General features: G+C 37.4%; 1 protein-coding gene across 1 annotated transcript in view; it reads left to right on the forward strand.

Annotated features, from left to right (window-relative positions):
• LOC132124212 (uncharacterized protein C8orf34 homolog) overlaps positions 1–23,537 on the forward strand; it is a 106,671-nt gene that overhangs the window by 11,292 nt on the left and 71,842 nt on the right. Inside the window, exons 2-7 of the mRNA XM_059535123.1 lie at positions 3,258–3,402; positions 3,492–3,623; positions 11,526–11,654; positions 12,082–12,110; positions 12,747–12,910; positions 21,311–21,477. Coding sequence (XP_059391106.1) covers positions 3,258–3,402; positions 3,492–3,623; positions 11,526–11,654; positions 12,082–12,110; positions 12,747–12,910; positions 21,311–21,477 — 766 coding nt within the window. The remainder of the gene's footprint in view (positions 1–3,257; positions 3,403–3,491; positions 3,624–11,525; positions 11,655–12,081; positions 12,111–12,746; positions 12,911–21,310; positions 21,478–23,537) is intronic.

Here is a 23,537-nt window from a genome sequence, read left to right on the forward strand (position 1 = left end):
ATAAATAAATTGTGAAAATGAAATCATAATCACTGCACTGAAGATTGTTGTAGTATTCAATAAATGTAATGAATGCTTTCCAGACCTATATATATATATATATATATATAGGTCTGGAAATTTGCTGCGATTAGTTATCACAACTTGAAATTCAACATTAGAATTATTAATAATGTGTTGTTTAAATTTTAAAAAGTATGTTTTTGTGCTTGATATAATATCAAATTAAAAGTTTAATCCACTTGTTAATTGCAGCAGCATTTTTACAGTGTACCTGTTTATAAAACACAGCACAAATAACATTAACTAAATATTTTTATTCAGGTTAGATATCTCAATATTTCAAACCCTATTCATGGCATTTATACTTAGCCAGCAGGATTATTTTGTGCTGCAAAAAAATTAAGTATAATGTCCCTTTGTTCAATTTATTCATTCAATTTATTCAATTTATTCGATCAAATCAATCAATCAATCAATCAATCAAAAAAATTAGTTTATGTTTAAAACAAGAAAAATCTTTTAGACAAAGGTGATAAAAAGGTTTTTTTGTTTTTGTTTATTGTTTAAAAAGGGCAACATTTTAATCCATTTGAGTGAAAAATTCTTAACCCTTGGTAGAGCTGTGAGATCAAAACTGATGGTCAAAGTCAAGCACATTGCATTATGGGATGCAGTATTCTATCCAGTGGTCTCTGCTGAACCCTGCACATTTCAGCAGATGTAGTAGATCACCTGGTGTTTTAATTTGTGAAAATGTGGTTATTGTGCATAGATTACATACTATTGCAGAAATAGTAAGAGTAGGGATGGTGGGACTGGATATCTTTCCAAACATTCTCTAACAGAGAATGTCTGGAAAGATATCCAGACAGAGAATGTCAGTGCGCTGAATGAAGTGCTTTGGAAATGTTGTGCAACACCAGCTTGTTCTTTAAAACTGGCACTGAACTTGGCTTGCAGTCAGATTGTATATTAGAAAGGCTTGGATTGCTTTCCCCTGCCAATTTCCCCAGTCTGTCAGTATAATCGAGAGATCCTGTGTTTCTTCATCCTGATGATGCAAGAAAATCAATTGAAAAGCTTATTTCTGTGCAGGGATTTTGACCTAAATTTGAGTATATCTATGCATGTGGATATTATTAACATACAGTATAGAGTCTTTTCTCATTGGATGTGACTTTCCAACCGTATCATCTCCCTGTTTACGTCTCTTTTAAAAAGGTCATTGAAGTAAACAGGGAAAACACCTCTCAGATAGCATCAAATGCTTAACATGCTTGAAATGAGTGTGTGCTAATCCACACCGTTTTTTCCTGTTTACCACAAGGGCAATTGCTCACTAGGGAGCCTGGGGTAGTTACAGTAGCAAAGCCCTGCTCAATTTACTTCCTGCTAAACCCACAAATTACAGTTCTCTTTTATGGACCCCTTGTTACTAGGTTAGTTTAATTACCAAACAAGGCTTATGTGTCGTAATTACCTCATTTACAACTACCATCTTGTTGATTTGTGATTGTCTGGCTTGTAATACAGCACAGATGCTTTTTTCCTGGAAGGGCAAACTGATAAAAGTTGTTTTTACATGCACTAGACTTATTTATAAAATGTCTAATTTGGTTTTTATATCTCAAAAAAGTTGAATTGGACAAGAGGAGGGGGAGGGTAAATTTGTGGTTCACAGGCATATTTTATGGTTTTAGTTCAGTCTGAATTCAATCCAATTGTGTTTTCACAACTTTGATTAAACATATTACAGTACAAATTTAAGGGGTGCTCTGAGAAAACTGATCATTAAATATTTTCTTAAATTTAAATTCTAAAATCAAATTTCTGTTCTAGCACCCCTTTTCCAGCCACCTGTTTGGAAACTCCTGGTTTTGAAAACGAATCATGTCTGAATAATACTGTACACATTTTAAATGTAATTTTCATGATGAAAGTTTCCAGAAATCGAATCCTGTCCAGATTTTTGTGTGTGTGTGTGTGTGTGTGTGTGTGATTTCAGTATCTTATTGGTTAAAAAAAAATAAAAATAATAATAATAATTGTAGCGGATCTGACCCGAATCAGACAAATTAAAGAGTCGATCAGGACTGTGGTTGAAACACGAGCCGAATTCCTCAGAAAGGCAACAGGAAGTCATAAAACATTCTGTGCCACATGTCCCAAGCAAGATAACCAACCAACCAACGCTTTCACAGAACAGCTTTCAACATTAACACCACTAGAACAATTATTGACAATTTCAATTCGGAGAAGAGATTGTCAAATTTGGGGCAAGTAATTGAGATGCAACGCCGGACATCACATGTAAACCCATGAGAGTTATACACAATATCCTTAAACACTTCCCCCACCTAGCAGAACCAGACTGAAATTCCTAAGGGGGGCCTTTGAACCTCTGGCCTCCTCAGAAATCTTTGTCAGAGAATGACAAAGAAACTGTCTTTTCTAGATATAAATGGACCAAAATGACTTCTAAATGAATATCAGTCCATCGCTTAACTCCATGTTCATTTATATGTAACCCACACATTTGACTATCATGTTTAATCACTTATTGTGTATGTCTTTTAATAACTATTGGATAGCTTAAGGATTCATATTCATGTTTCATATGTATGTGCTTGAATCTGCTTGCTTGAAACAGTTCTGACCATCAGTTATTTGTCAAATGTATCATATTCTTGTTATAGGTATCATGTCCAAAATTATACCCTGCAAGAGCGGGAAAATGCGGACCACGTGCTTGATAAGATAACATATGATTTATGATACCCCCTGAGCCAAGACAAAATCTGATTGGTCAAGACAACATTCGAGGTGTGGCCAACAGGCCAGTTTAAATACTTAGGACACCATAAAATCTTGCTTTTAGCTTCTAGCTTTGCTTCTGCTATTAGTCATGTATGCTTTTAGTTTGCTTTTAGCGTTTAGCTTGTAGCTTTGCTTCTTAGCTTTTGCTACTAGCCATGCTTTTAGTCATCACTTTTAGTGTTCTTTGAGCACGGTTCCAGCGTGCTTTGTCCTTCTACAAGCTATAGCTCATATAATACTCAATGTCAGTGCGAATGTTTCCCTGCCCAATTACCTAATTAGTTTTCCTGATGCTGAATACTTGTCAACGCTGCTGATTCAGGTTGGCACAACGCAAGCTGGCGTGACAATGTGCTACTTTATCTGAAGTTCTCTGGCATTTACTCACATGATGCTGGATGTCGGTACTCTAATCTCTTTTTGTTTGGCTCTGATAGGAGATGATGACCAAACTGATAACTGAGACACCAGACCACCCCATTCCTTTCCTCATTGGCCATCTGCAAACCAAGCAGGAGAGTCCTGGCAGGATTCAGAGGACTCTGTCGGGATCTGCAGCATTGTGGGCCGAGAGCTCCTCAGGTGGGTATAGTTCAGAATCCTTCAAGCTGTTTTGCACATAGAGAAAATGTAGAACACTACCAGTTTCCTCCGCCTCTCTCTCTCTATAGAATACAAAGGTACACGACGGGACTCCAGGAGTTATGAAAAACCTTGGCAGATCCATCCCAAGAAACCCAAGAAATCAAAGAGCGACCTGGCTGTGTCCAACATTTCCCCTCCGTCTCCTGAGTCTAAATCATGTGAGTCTCGCTGCAAGAGAGAAGCTAGTGTCATTACATCAGTTTTATGTGATTCAGCTGGCTATTAATCTGAGATCAGCCAAGCATTTTCAGAAATCAGAAATAGAGGAGACTGTCTGTACATTAGTGAACAATGCCGACTTCTATCTTTAGATAGTGCCATTATGGAAGCTACGTATTGCTAAGGGAGTAATTCATACAGAGTCTTTAATAATTTAATATGATGCTACATTACTGACAGCGGTTCTATTTCTGCCTGAATGGAGGCTGTCAGCCAATTTTGAGGAAATGGCATAAAGGGAGATTGTAAATACGTGTAACCCCATTTTAAACTGTGGATGTGTGCCTGTGCCCATTTCCATTTGACTTATTTAGATGGTTTTCACATCAGTGAAAGACACTTCCAAGATGCAAAAAGTATGAAAAGTAAGAGCTTAATTTGAGGGGAAGGCCTAAAATTAAGTCACAAATGGAACACAAAAAATTATTGAGTGCATTTACATACACAGTCATATGTAGATCATGCTTTACCCTATAAAGTCAACCTTATCATATTCAATACACACATTTTTAAGGCCTCTGAATTATCAACAAGATCAAAACTTTGCTGTTGTACACAATATACTACATGCCTTCCATCATCTGACTGATATTTGTACTTTTTTTAAGCAAGCAAAATTGTATTATATACTATGGGAGATAGCATGTATAACATGTTGCTGGATCAACATTCTTGTTGATCCTGGAACAACATTCCAATCAACCAATCAGAATTGAGATATAACTTTTCAGGAAATACCTGTTTTAGGTTTACAACCAGAGTTAGGTGCTTCTACACCCTTGTTAATCAACTATCATTTATTTCCCACTGGTTTTAGGAATAAATTATGGGTAAGGTTATGTTTAGGGGTAGGGATTGGGTTAAGTTTATATTTTTGGACAATAATGTTGATCCAGAATCATCAGAAGATGTTGATCCAGGAACATGTCTTACTTGTCTTACTTGCAAAATCACGGCGACCATGGGAGATATAGAACTGATATTTATATACATTTGTAATATGTAAGCCTATTATAATATATAAATAACAACATCTGCACCAAATACTGATTTTTTTTAAAGCTTTATTTCCCATTATATCATACTATATAAACCTTAAAGGCTAAAATAAAAACATGTATGCACCCCCCCACCACCACCCCAGATCTTTTTCTATTTTGTCAGTACTCAATAAACATTTTGTTTTCCTTTTTTATTTTTTTAAGAGTATTATTTTGCATGTTAGGCTTTACAAGGTTAATTGTATGTTATGTAACATAAAACAAAAATGTCCTAAATTTTTGTTCTTTTATTAATAAGGAAACATATTCAAAGTCTCAAAAAGTTTCATGTTTTTTGGTGGTTTTATTACGAACATTTGGTAACATTTTAGTGCACTTCTCAGAGTCAAGTTTTGATATTTGCAAGTGTGTATGAGATTTGAGAGCTGCAGAAAATTTTGCTTCTTGTTTTTGCGTGAATTATTCATTTAACATCTTTGAAGTGTCAGCTACGTCAGGTGTTCACAAAAATGTAGGCTCTTGGTTTCCAGGCAGTGATGTTTTACATAATGAGTCCAGAGGTTACTCTGAAGCAAAATAAACACAGTGTAATTTACACATGGAAACATGCTGCAGTATTGAGTAACTCTCATTTTCAATCTCATGCATGAGACAGAAAGTCAGAATCTGTTCTCCCTAAGCAAAAAATTGTGAAGGACTCTGATATGCTATAGATCTACCTGATTTATTGTCATGATTCTGTCATGATTTCATGCATAAAAGCACAGTCTGTAAGGCATTAAATACTCATTGCAGACCACTGTTGGGAACGTTACTTTAAAAAAGTAATTAGTTATAGTTACTCACTACTTGTTCCAAAAAGTAACTGAGTTAGTAACTGAATTACTCTATAATAAAAGTAACTCGTTACCAGGGAAAGTAACTATTTGCGTTACTGTAAAAAAAAAAAAAAAAGTTGCTATATGTCAAAGAATTTTTTTTTTTTTTTAGCAGTTTTCACAAGTCAGTTGAAATAAGTATAACAGACAGGTGTTCGTACCTAACTTTCAAGATTTATTGCACGTCAACAGACAGCAAGAGTTTTATCCTGCACTCTTTGTAAGAAAAGTGTTTTTGGCCACTAGCTTTGTAGATGCGTGTGTCACACATGCACGTTCTTGCCTTTGACTACAATGAATTTGAAGTAGTGCTTATATCTCCACCTTGAAAATGCCAACTTTTCATCGGATTGCTCCTGACTCGCCATTTCTCCTGCTGCTGCGAATCTGTGTAGCTGTTGCGTGTGTGTGACTGTGTGTGTTTGGCGCCGCTGGCGCGTGTGTGTAAAAACACTGGCTCTGATTGGCTACCATGAAACACATGACTCTGCCTTAGCCAATCATAATCGCTTATCTCGTTATTAACCCACCTGCTCACTCGCTGTGTGAGCCAGGGGTGCGTTCGGATTGCATATTAAATCAATGCATAGTAACGCACCGCATTTAACGTTCAGTAACGTTAACGGCGTTGTAATGACGGGAAAAGTAATTAGTTAGATTACCCCGTTACTGAAAAAAATAACGTCGTTACCTAACGCTGTTCTTTTAAATGCCGTTATTCCAAACACTGTTGCAGACCAATCCAAATGATCACCCAGATCAACTTAACATTCACTAATTGGTCAAATCCGTCCAGATTTACTGCTGTAGTGCTTGATCAGAAGACTAAAAAGGTACTTTTTCCTGAAAGAAATTGTCAAGAGTCCTCGAATGATGGACAGAGTAAAATTGTCTTTAAAATGCCCAGTGATTCCTCAAGTTAGAAAAGTAACTGAAACTGATTTTAGTTGGATGTGATACTTCCATATTTATCGGATTTTGGTACCTTCTGACCTGAGAAGTGTGACGTGATTTGCATAAATTAAAAGAAATAAAATTTTGTTGTAATGAATTCTAACAATGTATGGATGTGAAAATGTGATATGGCTTGTGTGATTATCAAATCAGATCACAAAGGTGTTTTTATTAGTCTGATGTGCTGCGTGTTTCAGAGTGAGGCACATCATTGTGTTTATTTACACTAGGTATGTCATAATACCAAAAATCTATGGTATGGTAATTTGATACCATGGAAAAAAACCTTTTAACATTACAAAAACACAAACAGTAGTGGCCCTTGGCCTTCAAATAATAAATAAAATGAATTGTGTTGTCACTGTACCTTCATTTCACAAGTCGTTATCAATACCAGTACCAAATCCCATGGTTCTCGGGACCAATTTTGTTACCATAGCAAAACATACTATAATAATTTAATATGTTAAAACATTATCATGTAGCCTTCAAATATTGTTAAACTATGTAAACATTGTATTAAATATATCAAATGAGTGTAATAAAATAACAAACATGTTACAGATAACCGAACAAGTGGCTGGTCTATTGCACTAACGCTGTTCTGTTCTGACACAACAGATTGGTTCTGTCCTGCCCATTGCTATGGTTATCACAATGTCAAACATTGCAATTTCAGATTCAGTCCCGCATTTTAATACAGTCGTCACTCCTGAAACTTTGCAGTGTGTACTTAGCATGAAAAATACAACTTTTATTCAAATTATTAATGGGTTATACACAGAAAGTTAGCAAAGACTTTCTCTGACTGATATCATTTAAGTTCAGCCCCATCACAAACTCAGTGTGTGGAAAATCTGTCTATATTGTGTCTATACAATGAATCTCTTATTTGCATTGGGTTTATAATTTGTTGTTTATAAGAAAAGGTGTTGGTGAAAGTGCAGCGCTCATGCTGAATGAACAAACATATCTTTGATTGGTTACAATGCTCAGTGCTGCAAAAACATGTTGTAAATTAAAACCTTTGACACTGTCACTTTCACTGTCATAGTCATGAAACTTCTGTTCCTCTGTGTTTCCCTATTTTGGTAATGTTCTGTTCCTTGTTTTGTTAAAGGGATAGTTCACCCAAAAATGAAAATTATGTCATTAATGACTCACCCTCATGTCGTTCCAAATCCGTAAGACCTCCGTTCATCTTCGGAACACAGTTTAAGATATTTTAGATTTAGTCCGAGAGCTTTCTGTCCCTCCAATGAAAGTGTTTGTACGGTATACTTGTCCATGTCCAGAAAAGTAATAAAAACATCTTCAAAGTAGTCCATGTGACATCAGAGGGTCAGTTAGAATTTGTTGAAGCATCGAAAATAAATTTTGGTCCAAAAATAACAAAAATGACGACTATATTCAGCATTGTCTTCTCTTCCGGATCTGTTGTGAGCGCGTTCAAGTGTAGTGATATCCGGTTCGCGAATGAATCACTCGATGTAACCGGATCTTCTAGAACCAGTTAATCAAATCGAACTGAATTGTTTGAAACGGTTCGCGTCTCCAATAAGCATTAATCAACAAATGACTTAAGCTGTTAACTTTTTTAATATGGCTGACACTCCCTCTGAGTTAAAACAAACCAATATCCAATATTTACTCAAACAGTACACGGACTGAACTTCTGTGAAGAGAGAACTGAAGATGAACGCCGAGCCAGAAAGGGTTTGGAACGACATGAGGGTGAGTCATTAATGACATAAAAGCTTCACTTTTTGGGTGAACTAACCCTTTAATTGATTAATCCCCACCTGTTTCCATTCCTCTGATTACTTTCCATGCCTTTTTAAACCCTGTCCATTCAGTTCCCTGTTGTCGGCTATTGATGTTATATTCTACTATTTGGATTTTTGTTTGGATGTGCCCTTTTCCCTCCTGTGGATCATTACATTTTGATATCTCCTTCATCGTGCACCTTGATTAACACACCAGCACGTATTACAGAATGGGGGACCTAAAAAGTGAGTTTAGTGGCATTTTGGTCTGACTTCTGCCATGAGGAGGACCTCTGGATATATATTTTGAGAGCTCTGACAGGGCAGAGCAGGTGAAGTCTCACCTCATCCGCCGTCACGTGAGGTGGAGGATGAAAAGCCTGCAGAACCATAGGCCGTGCCACATTAGATGGTACCTTGGGCAAATAGCCTGGCCTAGGAAGTAGAATGGCTTTGATGTCGCCTGGAGCAAACTCCAGGCACCCATTAGATATAGAGAGTGCCTGGAGATCTGCTACCATCCTCAGAGAAATAATGGTGAACAAGAAAGCCACCTTAAGGGAAAGGTTCTTGGCCTCAGCCGACTCCAGTGGTTCGAAGGGGCCTCAACCAACCCTCCGAGAACCACCCCCAGGTCCCAAGTGGGAACCCTGGTACGAGCCGCAGGTCTTATCCTCCAAGCCCCACGGAGGAAACGTATGACCACTTGCGAGTGGACAGGGTAAGACCAGCTGAGAAGCGATCTTGGAGGAAATCCAGCACTGAAGCCACTGGGCAGTTAAGTGAGTCCAGCTCACGCTCTCTGCACCAAATTGTGAAAACATTCCATTTTAGGCCGTACAATTTCCTCGTGGGGGGAGCTCTAGAGCTGAGTATGGTCTCCACAACTCCTGCTGACAGGCCGGCCTCTCGGTACTGTGCCCCCTCAGGGGCCAGACCCACAGTTTCCATAGTTCCCCCGGGCCTCAGCCCCTGCCTCGACAGGATGTCCGCTCCCTGATTCTGATTCCCTGGGATTTATGTTGCTCTGAGAGACAACAATTTCCCCTGGGACCAAAAGAGGATCTGATGCGCCAGTCTGCATAGAGGGCGAGACCTCATACCCCCTTGATGGTTTATATAGGCCACCACTGACATATTGTCTGTCCTCACAAGGACGTGATGACCCTTGAGATCCGGCAGGAAGCTCCTCAGAGCTCAGAACACCGCCAACATTTCCAGGCAGTTTATATGCCAGGAGGAATGATGGTCCTGCCATAGGCCTCTCGTAAAGCTGCCGTCCATGACCGCGCCCCAGCCCGTGAGGGAGGCGTCTGTTGAGACAGCTTTCCGGCGACATGACGCTCCCAGCACGGGACCTTGGGACAGAAACCAAGCTCTCTTCCACATAGATAGCGAACGAAGGCATCTGCGCGTAACCCTGATCATGCGAAATGGGTTTCCCTTCGAAGGGAACCCCTTGGTTTTCAACCACCCCTGCAAGGGCCTCATGTACAGGAGACCGAATGGAATGATATTGGATGCTGCTGCCATGAGACCTAACACTCTCTGGAAATGTTTTACAGTGATGGCCTGTCCTAGCTTTATCCTGGTCACCATGGCCAGGATGGATTCGATCTGAGCAGGCGACAATTGTGCCCGCATCGTGACCGAATCCAACACCACTCCCAGGAATGTGGTTCTCTGGGCTGGTGCCAACATGCTCTTTTTCATGTTGAGTCTCAACCCCAGGCTCAGGATGTGGGCATGGACAACATCTCGATGCCGAACTGCCAGCTCTTGTGACTGGGCTAGAATCAGCCAGTCGTCTATATAATTGAGAACCCTGAGACCCTGAAGCCTCAGCGGTGCTAGAGTTGCATTCATACATTTTGTAAATGTGCGAGGGGAGAGAGCTAGGCCAAACGGAAGAACCCGATATTGGTACGCGTCGCCCCCGAAGGCAAACCTCAGGAACGTCTTGTGAGTTGGAAGGATGGAAATGTGGAAGTATGCGTCCTTCAGATCTATCGTGACAACCAATCCTCGGATTTAATTTGGTTCACGATGATGGGAATAGTGAGCATCTTGAACCTGAATCTCCTCAGAGACCGATTCAAGTGCCTGAGATCTATTATTGGATGCAACCCCCCATCCTTCTTGGGAACTAATTTGTAGTGGCTGTAGAACCCGGACTCCCTGTCTGGAGGAGGAATACGTTCTATAGCCTCCTTTACCAGCAGAGAGTTTACTTCTTATTCCAATACCCAACTCTGCTCTGGGTTGACTACGGTCCAGACCACCCCGTTGAACTTTGGTGGGCGGGAACTGAACTGTAGTCTGTACCCCTTTTGAATGGTGCGCAAAGCCAAAGAAGAAATATTCGTGAGATTTTCCCATGCATCGAAATACTCTACTAAGGGGACCAGCCTCTCGAGGCTGGCCTCGGGTATTAATCGGGATTCGTTCTTGGCCCCCTGAAGCAGATCTCCGGCAGGGTTCGACCAAAAACGATTCGCGATGTGCGGACGTGAATGCAGCCTGGCCGCTAGCCTGTGGGGCGGACAGTGCAGGGCGCGTTCGCTGGAGACCGATGCATCCTGAAGCACACTTAACGGCGGGTAGTCGACATGGATTTTCTGCGGGCTCTGCGGAGGAGGCGAACCTCGATTGCTCCCCCACGGGTGGGGCTGCCCGCGGAGGGCCTAGGCTGGCTAGGACCTCTTTGTTGAAGCCTTCTTCGCCTGCAGGATGGCCCTCAGGTCGCCCGGCTTAGGCTGAGGCTTCGGCTGAGAGCGTCGTCTATGCCCCCAGGCTGCATACATTAGCAAGCACACATATTTGTATTTAGTTCATCACCGTTGTGTATTTCATTGCTCAATTTCTCTCCCCACATTATCTGGTTTTGTTTGAATTTATGTTGCACACTGTCTCGAGTTTGTTAAGCCTTTTGAGTTTGTTATAATAAATATTACTTTTATTTGAAAACCTGACCGTTGTTCTTTATCATCTTGAACAAAACATGATATAAAATAAAATAAAATAATTATGATTGTTATATTTTAAAACTTTATTATAGTCAAATACTTTGTTTTACCAGAACAAAAGTAATATATTAATTGATTTATTTGTTTATTTTCTATAATTTTAATGATAACAAATTCTAATATTTTGAATAATAATAATTATAATAATAATTATTATTATTACTATTATAATTATTATTACGTATTTAAAAGTATTTTATTTATCTCCGGTTGCAGTGCCTCGTTCAATGCTGCGCCCTACCTGGGACTGGAGGACCAAACCTGAGAGCCGAGACTTTGATGAGCTCAATCACATACTTCAAGAGAGCAAAAAGCTTGGCAAGGCCCTGGAGAACCTGTCCCGCAGTGAGTGAACTGACAGCTACCCAGTGTAACACACACATGGAAATCTTAAGGAATAAACTGTGTAACTGTGAATTTTCTCTATTTCTAAAAAAATATCCTAAAATAAACACGTTGTGTTGCAGCTAAAGGCTCTCTAGGTCAGTGGTTCTCAATTGGTGGGTCATGACCCCAAAATGAATTTTGACAGCAGGAAAAAAGCAGTGCCAGAAGCAAATAATAAAACACAGCTAACTATAAATGAACTAAATAAATAGGCTTATCAAATACATCTAAAAAGTATATTCAAGGTGAAAAAAATTACACTTGGTACTGTGTAGGGCCATCATAAATTATGAGTCCTGGAAAAAAAATTGAGAACCTCTAATTTAGAGTGTCCAATAAACTATTTTCTGATGACATTGACCTGTGAATTATTTCCTTCGCACAGGCATTGCTGTTACAGATGACTTTGACCTGGTATGATGTTTTTCTTCTTCTTCTTTTTATCTGATATGCTTTCTTTCAGTAATAGAATTCAAATACTGTTATGGATTTGTTAAGGAGATGAAGTAAAGTCTAGTTTGATTGTGGTTTGTGTAAAGACTCAAAAAAAAAAAAGATGAAGAGAGAATCCAGCTAAAACATATGTCTCAGTCATATTTCTCAGAATACAGTACAGTTTTTAAACTTTAATAGCCTGTGTCTTTTTGGCTGCTTGCCCAGGTTTCCCTCTGTTCCCAATTTAGTATTTCAAATGAATATTAAAACATTTAGCTATTAATGCAAATGAATTTTTTCCTGTAATACTGTTATAGAGGACATTTTCTCATAATTGCCAGATGCTGATCAACTAGTGCAAAAGTATAATGTCGAAGCTGAATTTTTTATTACTGCTCACCATGCATGTCCTCCGTTATTAAAATCTATTTACCTTAAAAATTACTGGCCACACAAGTAGCATAGATAATGAGTCGTACTTCAACATCAGTCCTTTTAATTATAACCTCTGTAATCTGATTACTCCTTTGCATAACCACTGATTGTTTTATGTTTATGTCTCTATCCGATCCTCTCTCATTTTATGCTCATCACAACTCGGCCTCCCTTTCAAAGGACCCTCTGGCGTATAACTCAATACTGAGGCCGCGTGTGGTGGGTCAGTGGGTGGGCCGTGAGGAGGAAGATTCTGACCCCCTTGCGGCTGAGATGCTTCAGCCTCCTGTCCCAAGAGCCAAAACTGAGGGTTGGGTGAGCAAAGACAACAGCCCTGTTGGAAGGTGAGACACACTTTTGTATTTCATTGGATTAGAGAAATGAGATTTGCAAACAAATGATAGTAGATGCTTGTCTTTTGAAACCGTTATGACTTACTTTCCTTCTGTGAACACAAAAGGTGATATTTAGCAGATTGATCAAGCTGTTCTTTTCCATTCAGTGGAAAAAAATAGTGACCATAGAGATCTTGAATTTGAAGCATAATAATAATAATAATAATAATAATAATAATAATAATAATGGCAGCTGTGGATGGCAGATCTTTATCATAAAAATATGGAAGCCACATGTTAAGACAGATTTCACTTAAATTTACAGTAAACTATAAGCCATCAAGAATTCTGGAAATGTCAATTTATGATTTTTTCTTAACTTCAATTTAAGATTTTTTTTTTCACTTTCAAAAACTGTACGTACATTTAATAGTATTTTACTGTAAAATTACATGAAAGATCTATTACAGTTTTTTCACTTGAGCAATTTTTTTTTTACCGTAGCATTTTAAAGTCTTTTGCTGTAAAAATTACTATAATTTTGTACAGTGTGACTTCAGAATACTCTAGCGTTTTTACTTCCTCTTAAGTTGTTGAAAGGAAAGAACATGACAGCCCATCACATTCTAATTTGTTCTAGAAGAAAAGGTAGTTTATTTACATATAAAAAGTGCCATGATAAAGTGAGCCAGAGTTGAATAAAAATATAATGTACTTTCTCTCAATATCTCCATAAAGCTGAGATATTTTGTCAGGCTTTCTAATCAAAGAATACTGTATCCGGTAACCCCACATAAATCCCTCGAGGGGAGATGTTCTTTGAATGTCTGTATAGCACAGCTGTATATCTTTAAAACAGCAATTGCAGGTCCTTGACCCTTTAAAGACGTTACCAGGGTGATTTTAATTGGCTGGTGTTTGAATGGAGGGCAGAGGCTGGCCACAGAGAATGCAGCTAATTAGAAAGGATCAGATATTAAATAATTAATCTTAATCAGAAGCCGGCTGACAGAAGAGACTTCATTCGATTGAAATATTCTCTCACTTGATTACAGTAAATTATGGAGCCTTGGGTGGATACCGCAGGCATCCCCAGTGTACATAGCTGTACAAGCACTGGCAGAAACTTTCATTACAGAGGACTAAGGCAATGGGCTGCCATGATCTCTAGCCTTAGCCCTCGTCAGATTGAATGAATCATTACAGGAGTCAACGCATTCTCCTCTAGCATTGTGCCTTTTTAGTGAACCAAAATACACCTAGCAACCAATTTTGAGATTAAGTCAGTGTAATTATTGACTAGCTTTGTGTTTTGGACTCTAATTTTAAAGAGTAGTTTTGTTCCCATTGTTTCTGTGTTCACTTCCTGTGTTTAGTTCCTGTTTCACTTATGGCATTGCCCAACATAGATATGTATATGTAGATGCCATTAGCAGCTGTTTCAATGGGCCACTATATGTTAGCTGTCCACCATATTGGAACAGTCAAAGACAGTCATTGCCTGGATGTCTGCAACCCTATACGCATGTATGAATATCTTTAACTGCAATAGACTTCAGCAGATAATTTTGCTAAACTAACACAATGCAACAAAACAAAGCCATTAGCGAAAACAACATTAAAAGTTACCATAGTTTTAGAACCTGTAAAATTGAGGTAATACCTTTTAAAAACTCAAACCAATACATTCTTACCTTTGAAAATCTATCCAATTACCTAAGGATTGAATATTTTTTTTTACAACCAAAGGCTGCGCAATGTTGTGATCTTGAAACTCACTGATTTTTATTGTGAGTGATGACATGCTGACTGCTTCAAGATGGCGGAAGCATTGACATGTCTGGAGCAGTCAAATGTGACATTTACCTACTGTATACATACTGTATCTATGTTGCCTTCCTAGTTTGTTTCCTTAGTTAGTTTAATCTGTTTCACTCTCACCTCATTAGCGCTTGTTATTGTGTGTTTTTATACCAAAGTGTTAACTGTGTACATCGAAACGGTGTCCCTTTTACATTCTTCATGGTTAAGCAGTGGGGCATGACCAATTAATCAGTGTAGCTTCTTGGTGAAAATAATCACTACATTACAAGTTCGTTTTGGTCAGGCTTTTTGCACTGTATTTGTGGTCTTTTTTTAAATTGCTGACATTTCTGGGGATAGCTCCAGTCGGGGACAAGACACCAAAACTGGGGCCTTCCCTATGTAATGGGGACATCTGGTCACCCTAATTGACAGCCCTAGTTCAAACCTTGCTTTGTCATTCAAGATATGAATCTGCAAGTTCATAACCCCATCAGCAGGGGAGACGAATCTTCCCAACAGCCCTGCACATGTGCTGAAGAATAGCAGGGCTGTTTTCAACACCTGTTCTGCTATTTGACATAGAGAAAGAAAACTGCAGCTTCTGTGTATAATAGACCACCGCCTTCCCTCTTCTGGAACAAGATGCTGTTTTTCCCTCATAACCTCACCCTGGAACAGCGATGCTCTCCTTAGCTGTCAGTCTTCGGGTGCTGCAGACAGACGGTGGAGGACGTCTGGGAGAGAGTCGAAGCTGCTGGGAAATTAGGTAGAGGTAGAGGTGGATTCTGGGAAGGGTTATTGTGACTGATTATAGAGATAATAAAGCCAGTGTGGGACTCCTATTGGGACAACATATTATAAAGCGTAACTCCCTTCCATCAAACTCCTATGCTTCACGTCCCTATTCTTTCCTTACATTCATAAACATCCCCATCAACCCACTCTCACTGGAGGGTTTCAGTTGATGACAGTCAGGGGGTCTAAATGCTCACATGAGACCGTTTGAGTCGTTTGCAGCCCCCTAAAGTGCCTACTTTAGTTTTGATTAATAGCTAGGAGTCAATTCCACCGTTCTTGTGGTGGCATTAGATATGCAGTGTTGTATTGACCTTATTTGCTTCAGCTCCAGAATGATTAGTCACATGGCATTTACAACTCAACTTACTTGCTCAAAAAAATAAAAAATAAAATAAAATAAAAAACCCTGGCTGCAGAAATAAGCATGCATGATTTTCTTTTATTTTGATTCATCCAATGACTTAAATCTATTGATTCTATTTTTTTTATTATTTTTTTTTTACTTTGCATCATTAAACCAGTTGGTGGAAACCAATGTATTTTTGTGTCACTGAATCATTTTCTTAAGCAATTTTAATTCTGATTCAAAAGTAGATCATGACTGAAACAGCACTTTCTTCCCTTTTATTCATTAGGTAACTCAATCACAAATCAATTGCAATTATCAGCGCAGTAAAAAAAAAAAAAATAATAATAATAAAAATATATATATATATATATATATATATATAATTATTATTATTGATTATCAGTGTCAGAGTTTGTTTATTTATTTATTACTGAAACACCATAATAGCACTAATTATATTCCCTTTTATCCATTGATTACAAGTGATTGCAATTATTAATGTTAATGTATATTTATGGATGCTCAATCTAAGCCTTGTTGGAGGGAAGGTAAGAAAACCTGGCTACAAAATAATAAGTTCAGGAAAATTAGGTTTTAGAATATTTGCTTGTCTTATGTAAATAAAGTATCCATAATATATGCAAATGCAAGAGGGGAGACAGAGAGTACACTGATTATGAGTATTGTGTATCTCTGCCATCTGTAAAAGCTACATTTACTAAACCAGCAGCTGACCCACGATCAATCAGTGTTTCTGCATTCACCACACTCCCCACTTACTACATAACACTTCCCAAATCATTCGTACTTAAATCACAGATTTGCTGTGTGTTTTGAGTCATATTAAGGTTTCTGTCAGCAACAAGAATGGCATGCGTCATTCTTATTATACTGACCAATTAGTTTTGTTTGATTAACCTTTCCAGGTCACCATCCATCCTTTCTCCATTCCTAATTGATGGCTTTCACATTTACAATCAGTTTACTCATGATGGCCCTTGTGGTCTGTGCAATTTCAACCTATTTACATCATGGTTATTCTTTTATTCCATATTACTTCATTCTCAGCTTTGGTTTTGTGGTCTTGTTTTTCTTTTTTTGAAGCAGCGAATGATTCTGTGGATACAATCAGTTCTGCCAGGAGGACGTTGTGGAGAGTTTCTCATCCCACAGGAATGCGGCAGCAGTACAACTTTAGTTCTGTCTAACAAGGCTTCATGTCTCCCACGCGAGGGTTTACACAGTTTCCTTGAATTGCATTCATCTGAAGCAATATGTTCTCACTTTTATTTTATTTTGGTAGCCCAGCCTCAGATTCATTGTTTGAAACAGTCTAAAGATTTGAACCTCGGTCAGACCCCATCTGAGTTTCAGCTTGTTCCTAAATCATTATTTGTATCAACTGTGCTTCACTTCATTCTGTTTACAAAATTTCCAAAATTACAAAAATTACAAAATTACAAAAGTGCTTTGAAATGACAGGATAAATCAGGTCACTAATTGCACCTCTGTGTAATTAAGCCAAACTGAGCTGGAGTTGTCACTAACATTTGTATTAATGTGAAATGCCACTGTTTATTTATGTATTTATTTTTTTTGGCTCTTCTATGCATGAAACAATTATTGTAGTGCCACAGAGGTTTAATGGAGTGATTGATTCATACAGCTCTCTGTTCACAGAATTAATAACATTTGTTTTCAGATTTTTCATCAGTTGGTTCAAATTGAAAATGTGGCATTAAAAATCTAATTTAAACCTGGAAATCAAAAGGTGTTCCTAAGGGAACAAGATGAGAGGAAATAAGGTTTTGTCAGCCAGTGGAATGAAGAGGTTTTACGGCAAAACACAGATTTTTTGTAAGCGAATGTAAAGTTTTTGAGGGAATGTACAGTAACAGTTTTGTGAGAGAGTGCAAATGTTTTGCGAGAGAACATTAAAGTGTTGTGAGCTGATGCAAATTTTACTGGGAATGCAACTTTTTTTACGAAAGAATCAGTGGCGGATCTAGAAAATTTTGCATGGGGGGACAAAGGGGTGGCAAGAGGTCTTGGCAGGGTGGCAGGGGTACATGTCCTGGTTTCATTGCTGTGATATCTGAGAGGAATTGGATTTAATAGGACTGCTTAGGCTTAGCTAATCAAATGATCGATCTCCTAACTGGCACTGTATTGTGTGTTGTAACGTAACAGCCCAAACTAAAGTTGGGTATTTTATTTAAAGTAATTAATTAATTATTAAAGCGATTTAAGGGAATAAAGAAAAAGACAGGCTTGTTGTATAAGTGAAATAATTGTAACTATTTGCAACTAATATTTTATTTTTAATTTACATAAATGAATCAAGGAAATTATAGCATATTTTCAATTCAAAAAGGCAAAATTTAATAAATAAATAAAAAAAGTTGAACTTTTCTATTGTAAAACAGTCAAATATTAAATTATCTACCTACATTTTACCAGGCATTTGTTAACTTATTTAATAATTTTGACATTGATGAGCTAGACCGCTGAACTTTTAGTCTTCCTAACAACAAACAGAGCGTTGCGTAATGTAGTGCATCAGAGCAGCATCAATAATAATATCAAGTGAATCTCTTATCTGCATCTTAAGTTTATTGCCAATAATAATGACAGGTTTGCGAACGTGAACTCGGTGAGCTCGCGCAAAACACATCTTCAGCACAGCGACTCATTTAAACGCCTCTGATTGGCCGATGTGATCAACAGACATGTCTGTGATTGGCTACAATACTCAACGTTGCAAAAAGCACGTCAAAAGTACCTTTAATGCAAAGGGAAAAATATAAATAAAAATGTAATATGCACTGTTCATGATTAGTTAATCGCGGCCGCTGTAATCTTATTCACATTTGTTTTTCTGATGAATTGTTTTGCTCTGTGAGAAAGACAATTTAACAAAATATTCGGGGCTTTACTAAAAACTTCCGGGGCTTAAGCCCCATTAGCCCTGCCCTAGCGCTGCCCCTCAATATTTTAGATTTTTTATTAAGCTGTTCTTGTCTTTACTAAAATCAAAATCAGGCTAATCAAAGAGAAGAGTGCTCTTACAAATCACGAGGGAGCGATTTGACCACTGATTTTGCCTAACGTAATAGACTCGCTGTTTTTGCTGATGCTGAATCGTCTTTAGCATACAATACATTCATTACAAATGTAACTTTAAGTTAAACGTGTGTTTAAACTACACCTGGGGAAACTCACTTCATACCGAAGCAGACTCGCTGTGTGTATGAGCCAGACTGAGCGAACGCCGCTCTGCACGTTTGAATCAGGGACGTAACTAAGTATTTGAGGGGCAGGGGGGAAGGGCGAATAATACATTTAAAATAAAAAATTAAATTGTTCACTTTTGGCAAATGTATTGGACATAGTGGTGGGTTGTTTTTGTAAGTACAGTTTTTGGATCATTAAAGTTAGGGGGGCAGCTGGGGGGGCAAGGCTCTAGAGTGCCCCCCTGTAGATCCGCCCATGGAAAAAATGTAAAAGCATGGAAATATTTCTATTTATCTCTTTTTTTGTTCTATCACCTATGTAGGTTTTGGGATTGTACAAAAGCGAAAACATGGGAACTTTATGACACAAAATGAGCAAGAAATATTAAAGATTCTGATTTATATTTCAAGGTCATTAATGATACTTTGTATTGGAAAACAGTGGCATTAAATTAGAAAAATACATAATGTATAATGTACTTAGTCTTCGCTAGTGGTCTAAGAAATTTGGACAGAACCAAGGTACTGAATGATTAACATTTTACTATATTAATATACCTTGGTATATACACAGTTATCTGAGAACCTGAAAAAATGTCCACAAAAATACCTGTGACCTATTATTTATTGAGCCATAGTGCTCATGTTGGAATTTCAGGTTCAAATCTGGCTTGTACAATATTGTCTTGATCCAGGTTATATTGTCTTGATCCTTGTCTTCTGTGAAATAGGACAAAAGGCCTACAAAATAATCCCATTCAAGTGCAGAATACAGTGAAAATGAAAACAGTATGTAAATGTTTATGAGCACCGGGACATGTGTCTCCGCATTGCTGACACTGTAGTACATTACTGGAGAGTTGAGAATTGGCTGAGTGACACCCAATTAGGGAAAAAAGGTGAAAAGGGCTTTAATGATTCATAGTAGAGAGATGTGCAGTATTAGCATAGCCATTAGCATAGTAATGCTCATCTAAGGATATTAAAACAGCTCTGCTTTGGCTTTAACCTTTCGATTATCTGTGAATAATATCATTCCAATAAGATAACAATCAAATTAAACCTCTGAAGACTATTTTTATCGACATGGGAATAATTTTGCCAGTGTAGACGTGAAGTGCGCCATATGTTCATTATTCATTCAATTTATTTCTCCACTAATTTGCTCAAAATTTAATAATTGATCTGGTATTTCTTGACCAGGAGCGAACCCTATTTTCTGGCTATTTTTTATTAATTAAAGATTATAGATAAAAGGACATAATCAAATTTGTTCTCATGTTTATATATTCATATAGATGTAGGACTGCACAAGTGGTTTGTTTAAATTCAGAATTAAATATTATATATGTTATGTTGTAGATCTCTATGATGAAAGTGAGCTGAAACCCATTCAGTATGAAGGACGCACCTGCTATGAGACATTCTGATGTATAAAAACATATATATATAGAAGAAAGAGTGTGTAAATGTTATGCAAATATTTAAATATTACAAGAAGAATAATGTATCTCTATACAGCATCCCTTGCCACTTCCTGTCTGAATTCTTAATAGGTGGTGAACATGACATGAGTGGAGTATTTTCTATTCTTCACTCAATTTTTTTGGGCAATTTTATGTTGTTTTTTAATATTATAATAATTGAAATATCACAATTTAGTGTGTTTTTATTAAATTATGATAATTATTCCAATTAAAGAAAGAAACTGAAGAAGACATCAGATGAAATTGTAACTATTTTAGCTATTTTTGGATTTACTTTGGTTTCTGGTGTGAGAACATGTTTCTTATGGGCTGTTTTAATCTTAATCTTAATCACCAGCGAACTATTTCAATTGGCAGCCCGTTTCTACGTAGATTGCTAGATATTTGAATAAGACCTCTTCAGAGCCATATACAGAGTCCAAGGCAGCAAATTCACAGAAGAGAGATGTGGGGTGAGCAGTGGCTCGATATCATTTAAAGAGACATGCACCGAAATGGGACATTGTGAACAGAGCTGTTTTTGATCAGGTTAAAAGCATGTTCATTTACACGACCATTGAGGAATTTTAACCAAAGTATGTTACAAACATTTAATGAAGACCCTAAAGAATCATACCAACTTGTGGAAAATGGGCATCCAATGTCCCCTTTAAACTTTTTAAAATTAAGCTATGAAAGGAACCACTGTTCTAGATGTTAAAGCTATATTCAGTTTCCCCTTTCTCTCTGTCTGCAGCCTGAAAATGGAGACAAAGGGTAAAGGCTTAAAACAACAACAACAGAATCACAAGAAACTTCTGGCAGCCATGTTGTCTCAGGACTCGTTTGACTCCATGCCTGACTCGGCCCCCTCAGTCACTGAAGACGAGATGGAAGATGAGGATGATGCCATGGAGCTGCTAGGTAATGAGTGAACACACATGCAGACAAATATCACTTTAGCTTGTTTCTCACTGTTCCTCCTCATAAGCACATAATCTACAAGCAATCATATTCTCACGCATACCCAAACACAATTACATGTTTGTGGCTGATATCACCACTGATTTTGAAGCATCATCTGCAGTCTGCAAATTATTTCAGGAATGCCTTTTGATTGCTAAAGAACATTCAGCATCATCTAAAGAGTATCTCCTCATATCTGCACTCTTACTCAAAAGATTTCATACTTTCATGAGTTGGAGTTCACGTGTAGTATATAATATATTAGTTATAAAATCTTGTAATATGTACTTTATTGTGAATTATAGAATGGCAAACATAAGACTAAAATACCATGTCAACCATAAACACTTGGTGTGATGAAAGTGATCTTGCACAAAGTTTTTTCCAGCTATGCAAACACATAAATTGTTGTTGTTGATAAATTCAGATTAATGTACTGTAATATAATCTACGTATACTACATGATATCAGTCTTGTTGTTTTTAAGTCAAACTATAATAACTATTAAATAGTTACACATACAGTATTTTCACAATACAATTAAAACTAAAACTAAAATATATATATATATATATGCATTTGATCAAAAATACAGAAAAAAATGTAATATTGTGATATATTTTATTACAATTTAAAATAATTGTTTTAAAATGTATTATACTTTAAATTATCATTTATTTCTGTGATGCAAAGCTGAATTTTTAGATGTTAAAGTTTGCCATGGTTGTCAATACATGATTTACAAGTTTAAATAGAAAGGGCAATATTTAGTTTTTGTAATTATTGCATTTTAGTTGTATAAATTGTATTTTAGGGTCAGCATTGATACTGTAGCCTTGTGAGCAGAGCACCGACATTTAGCGCTGTTGCACTTCGAGTCCTGGCTCACGGCAGATGAACTATTCTGATTATGCTTTTTATACTTTTCTGGACCTTGACAGTGTAGCTTATTTGGCAGTCTACACTGTAAAACCCAACAAGTTAACTTAACTCAAACCGTTTGAGTAAACAGATTGCCTTGATTTAAACCATGTAAGTTTTAAAACTTTGCATTCAAGTAATTAAGTGATTAAATGAGTGCTGATTGAGTATTAGTGATGAACAGCTGCTGTTAACAAACAGAATCACAGAAGAAAAGAGAAACACAAGAACTACTACAACTGACTTCAGACATAGCCTTAGATGAAATCAACTGAAATAAAATACATTAAATCACTCAAGATCTGATTAAACAACCCCACAAACAGCATCACCAACTCCACTTATTAATAACCAGACTGACTTTATTTCTGTTAGACGTCTACAGAAGATCTTATTGAGAATGAACTAAGGTTTAGATGTTGATTTATTGTTCATTTGAAGTAACCATGTTAGAGATCAGTGTTTGCTTTAGTTGGGCTCTTGACCCTTGACTTCTGTCTTTGTGTTTTCTCTGGCTGTTATAACCGTGTGTTTCTAAAACACATTTGTTGTAACTCAAAAGCCCAGAAGAAATGCCATCAGGTGTTAACCTGTACCTAGGCGTAGGATGTTGTACTTTATATTGGCGATGGTAATCATCAATTATTGAACTGTACGGAGTCTAATCTCTGATGAAATAGGCATTGTGTAATTTGATTGATTATAGTAAAAGTGATTCTAAGAGGCAGTGGTTCTGTGATAATCAGTTAAAAAAATGCTGCAGAGTATGCTGGGAGCCATGGATGAGTTTTGTACTACAGTGGTACCCAGCATGCATTGCAGCATGTTTTTTTATGGTCACCATTGTTGAGGTTCATATTCTGATTATTGATGTCTTTGTGTGACTGTTTGACACCGTAGAAGACCACACTATTTGAAAAGTCATTCAGATTAACTGATTATCACAGAACCACTGGCTCTTAAAATAACTTTTACTATAATGAATCAAATTACACAATACCTATTTCATCAGAGATTAGACTCCGTACAGTTCAATAATTGATGATTACCATCGCCAATATAAAGTACCACATCCTATGCCTAGGTACAGGTTAACA

Source organism: Carassius carassius, chromosome 42, assembly GCF_963082965.1.
Source record: "Carassius carassius chromosome 42, fCarCar2.1, whole genome shotgun sequence".
NCBI lineage: Eukaryota > Metazoa > Chordata > Actinopteri > Cypriniformes > Cyprinidae > Carassius > Carassius carassius.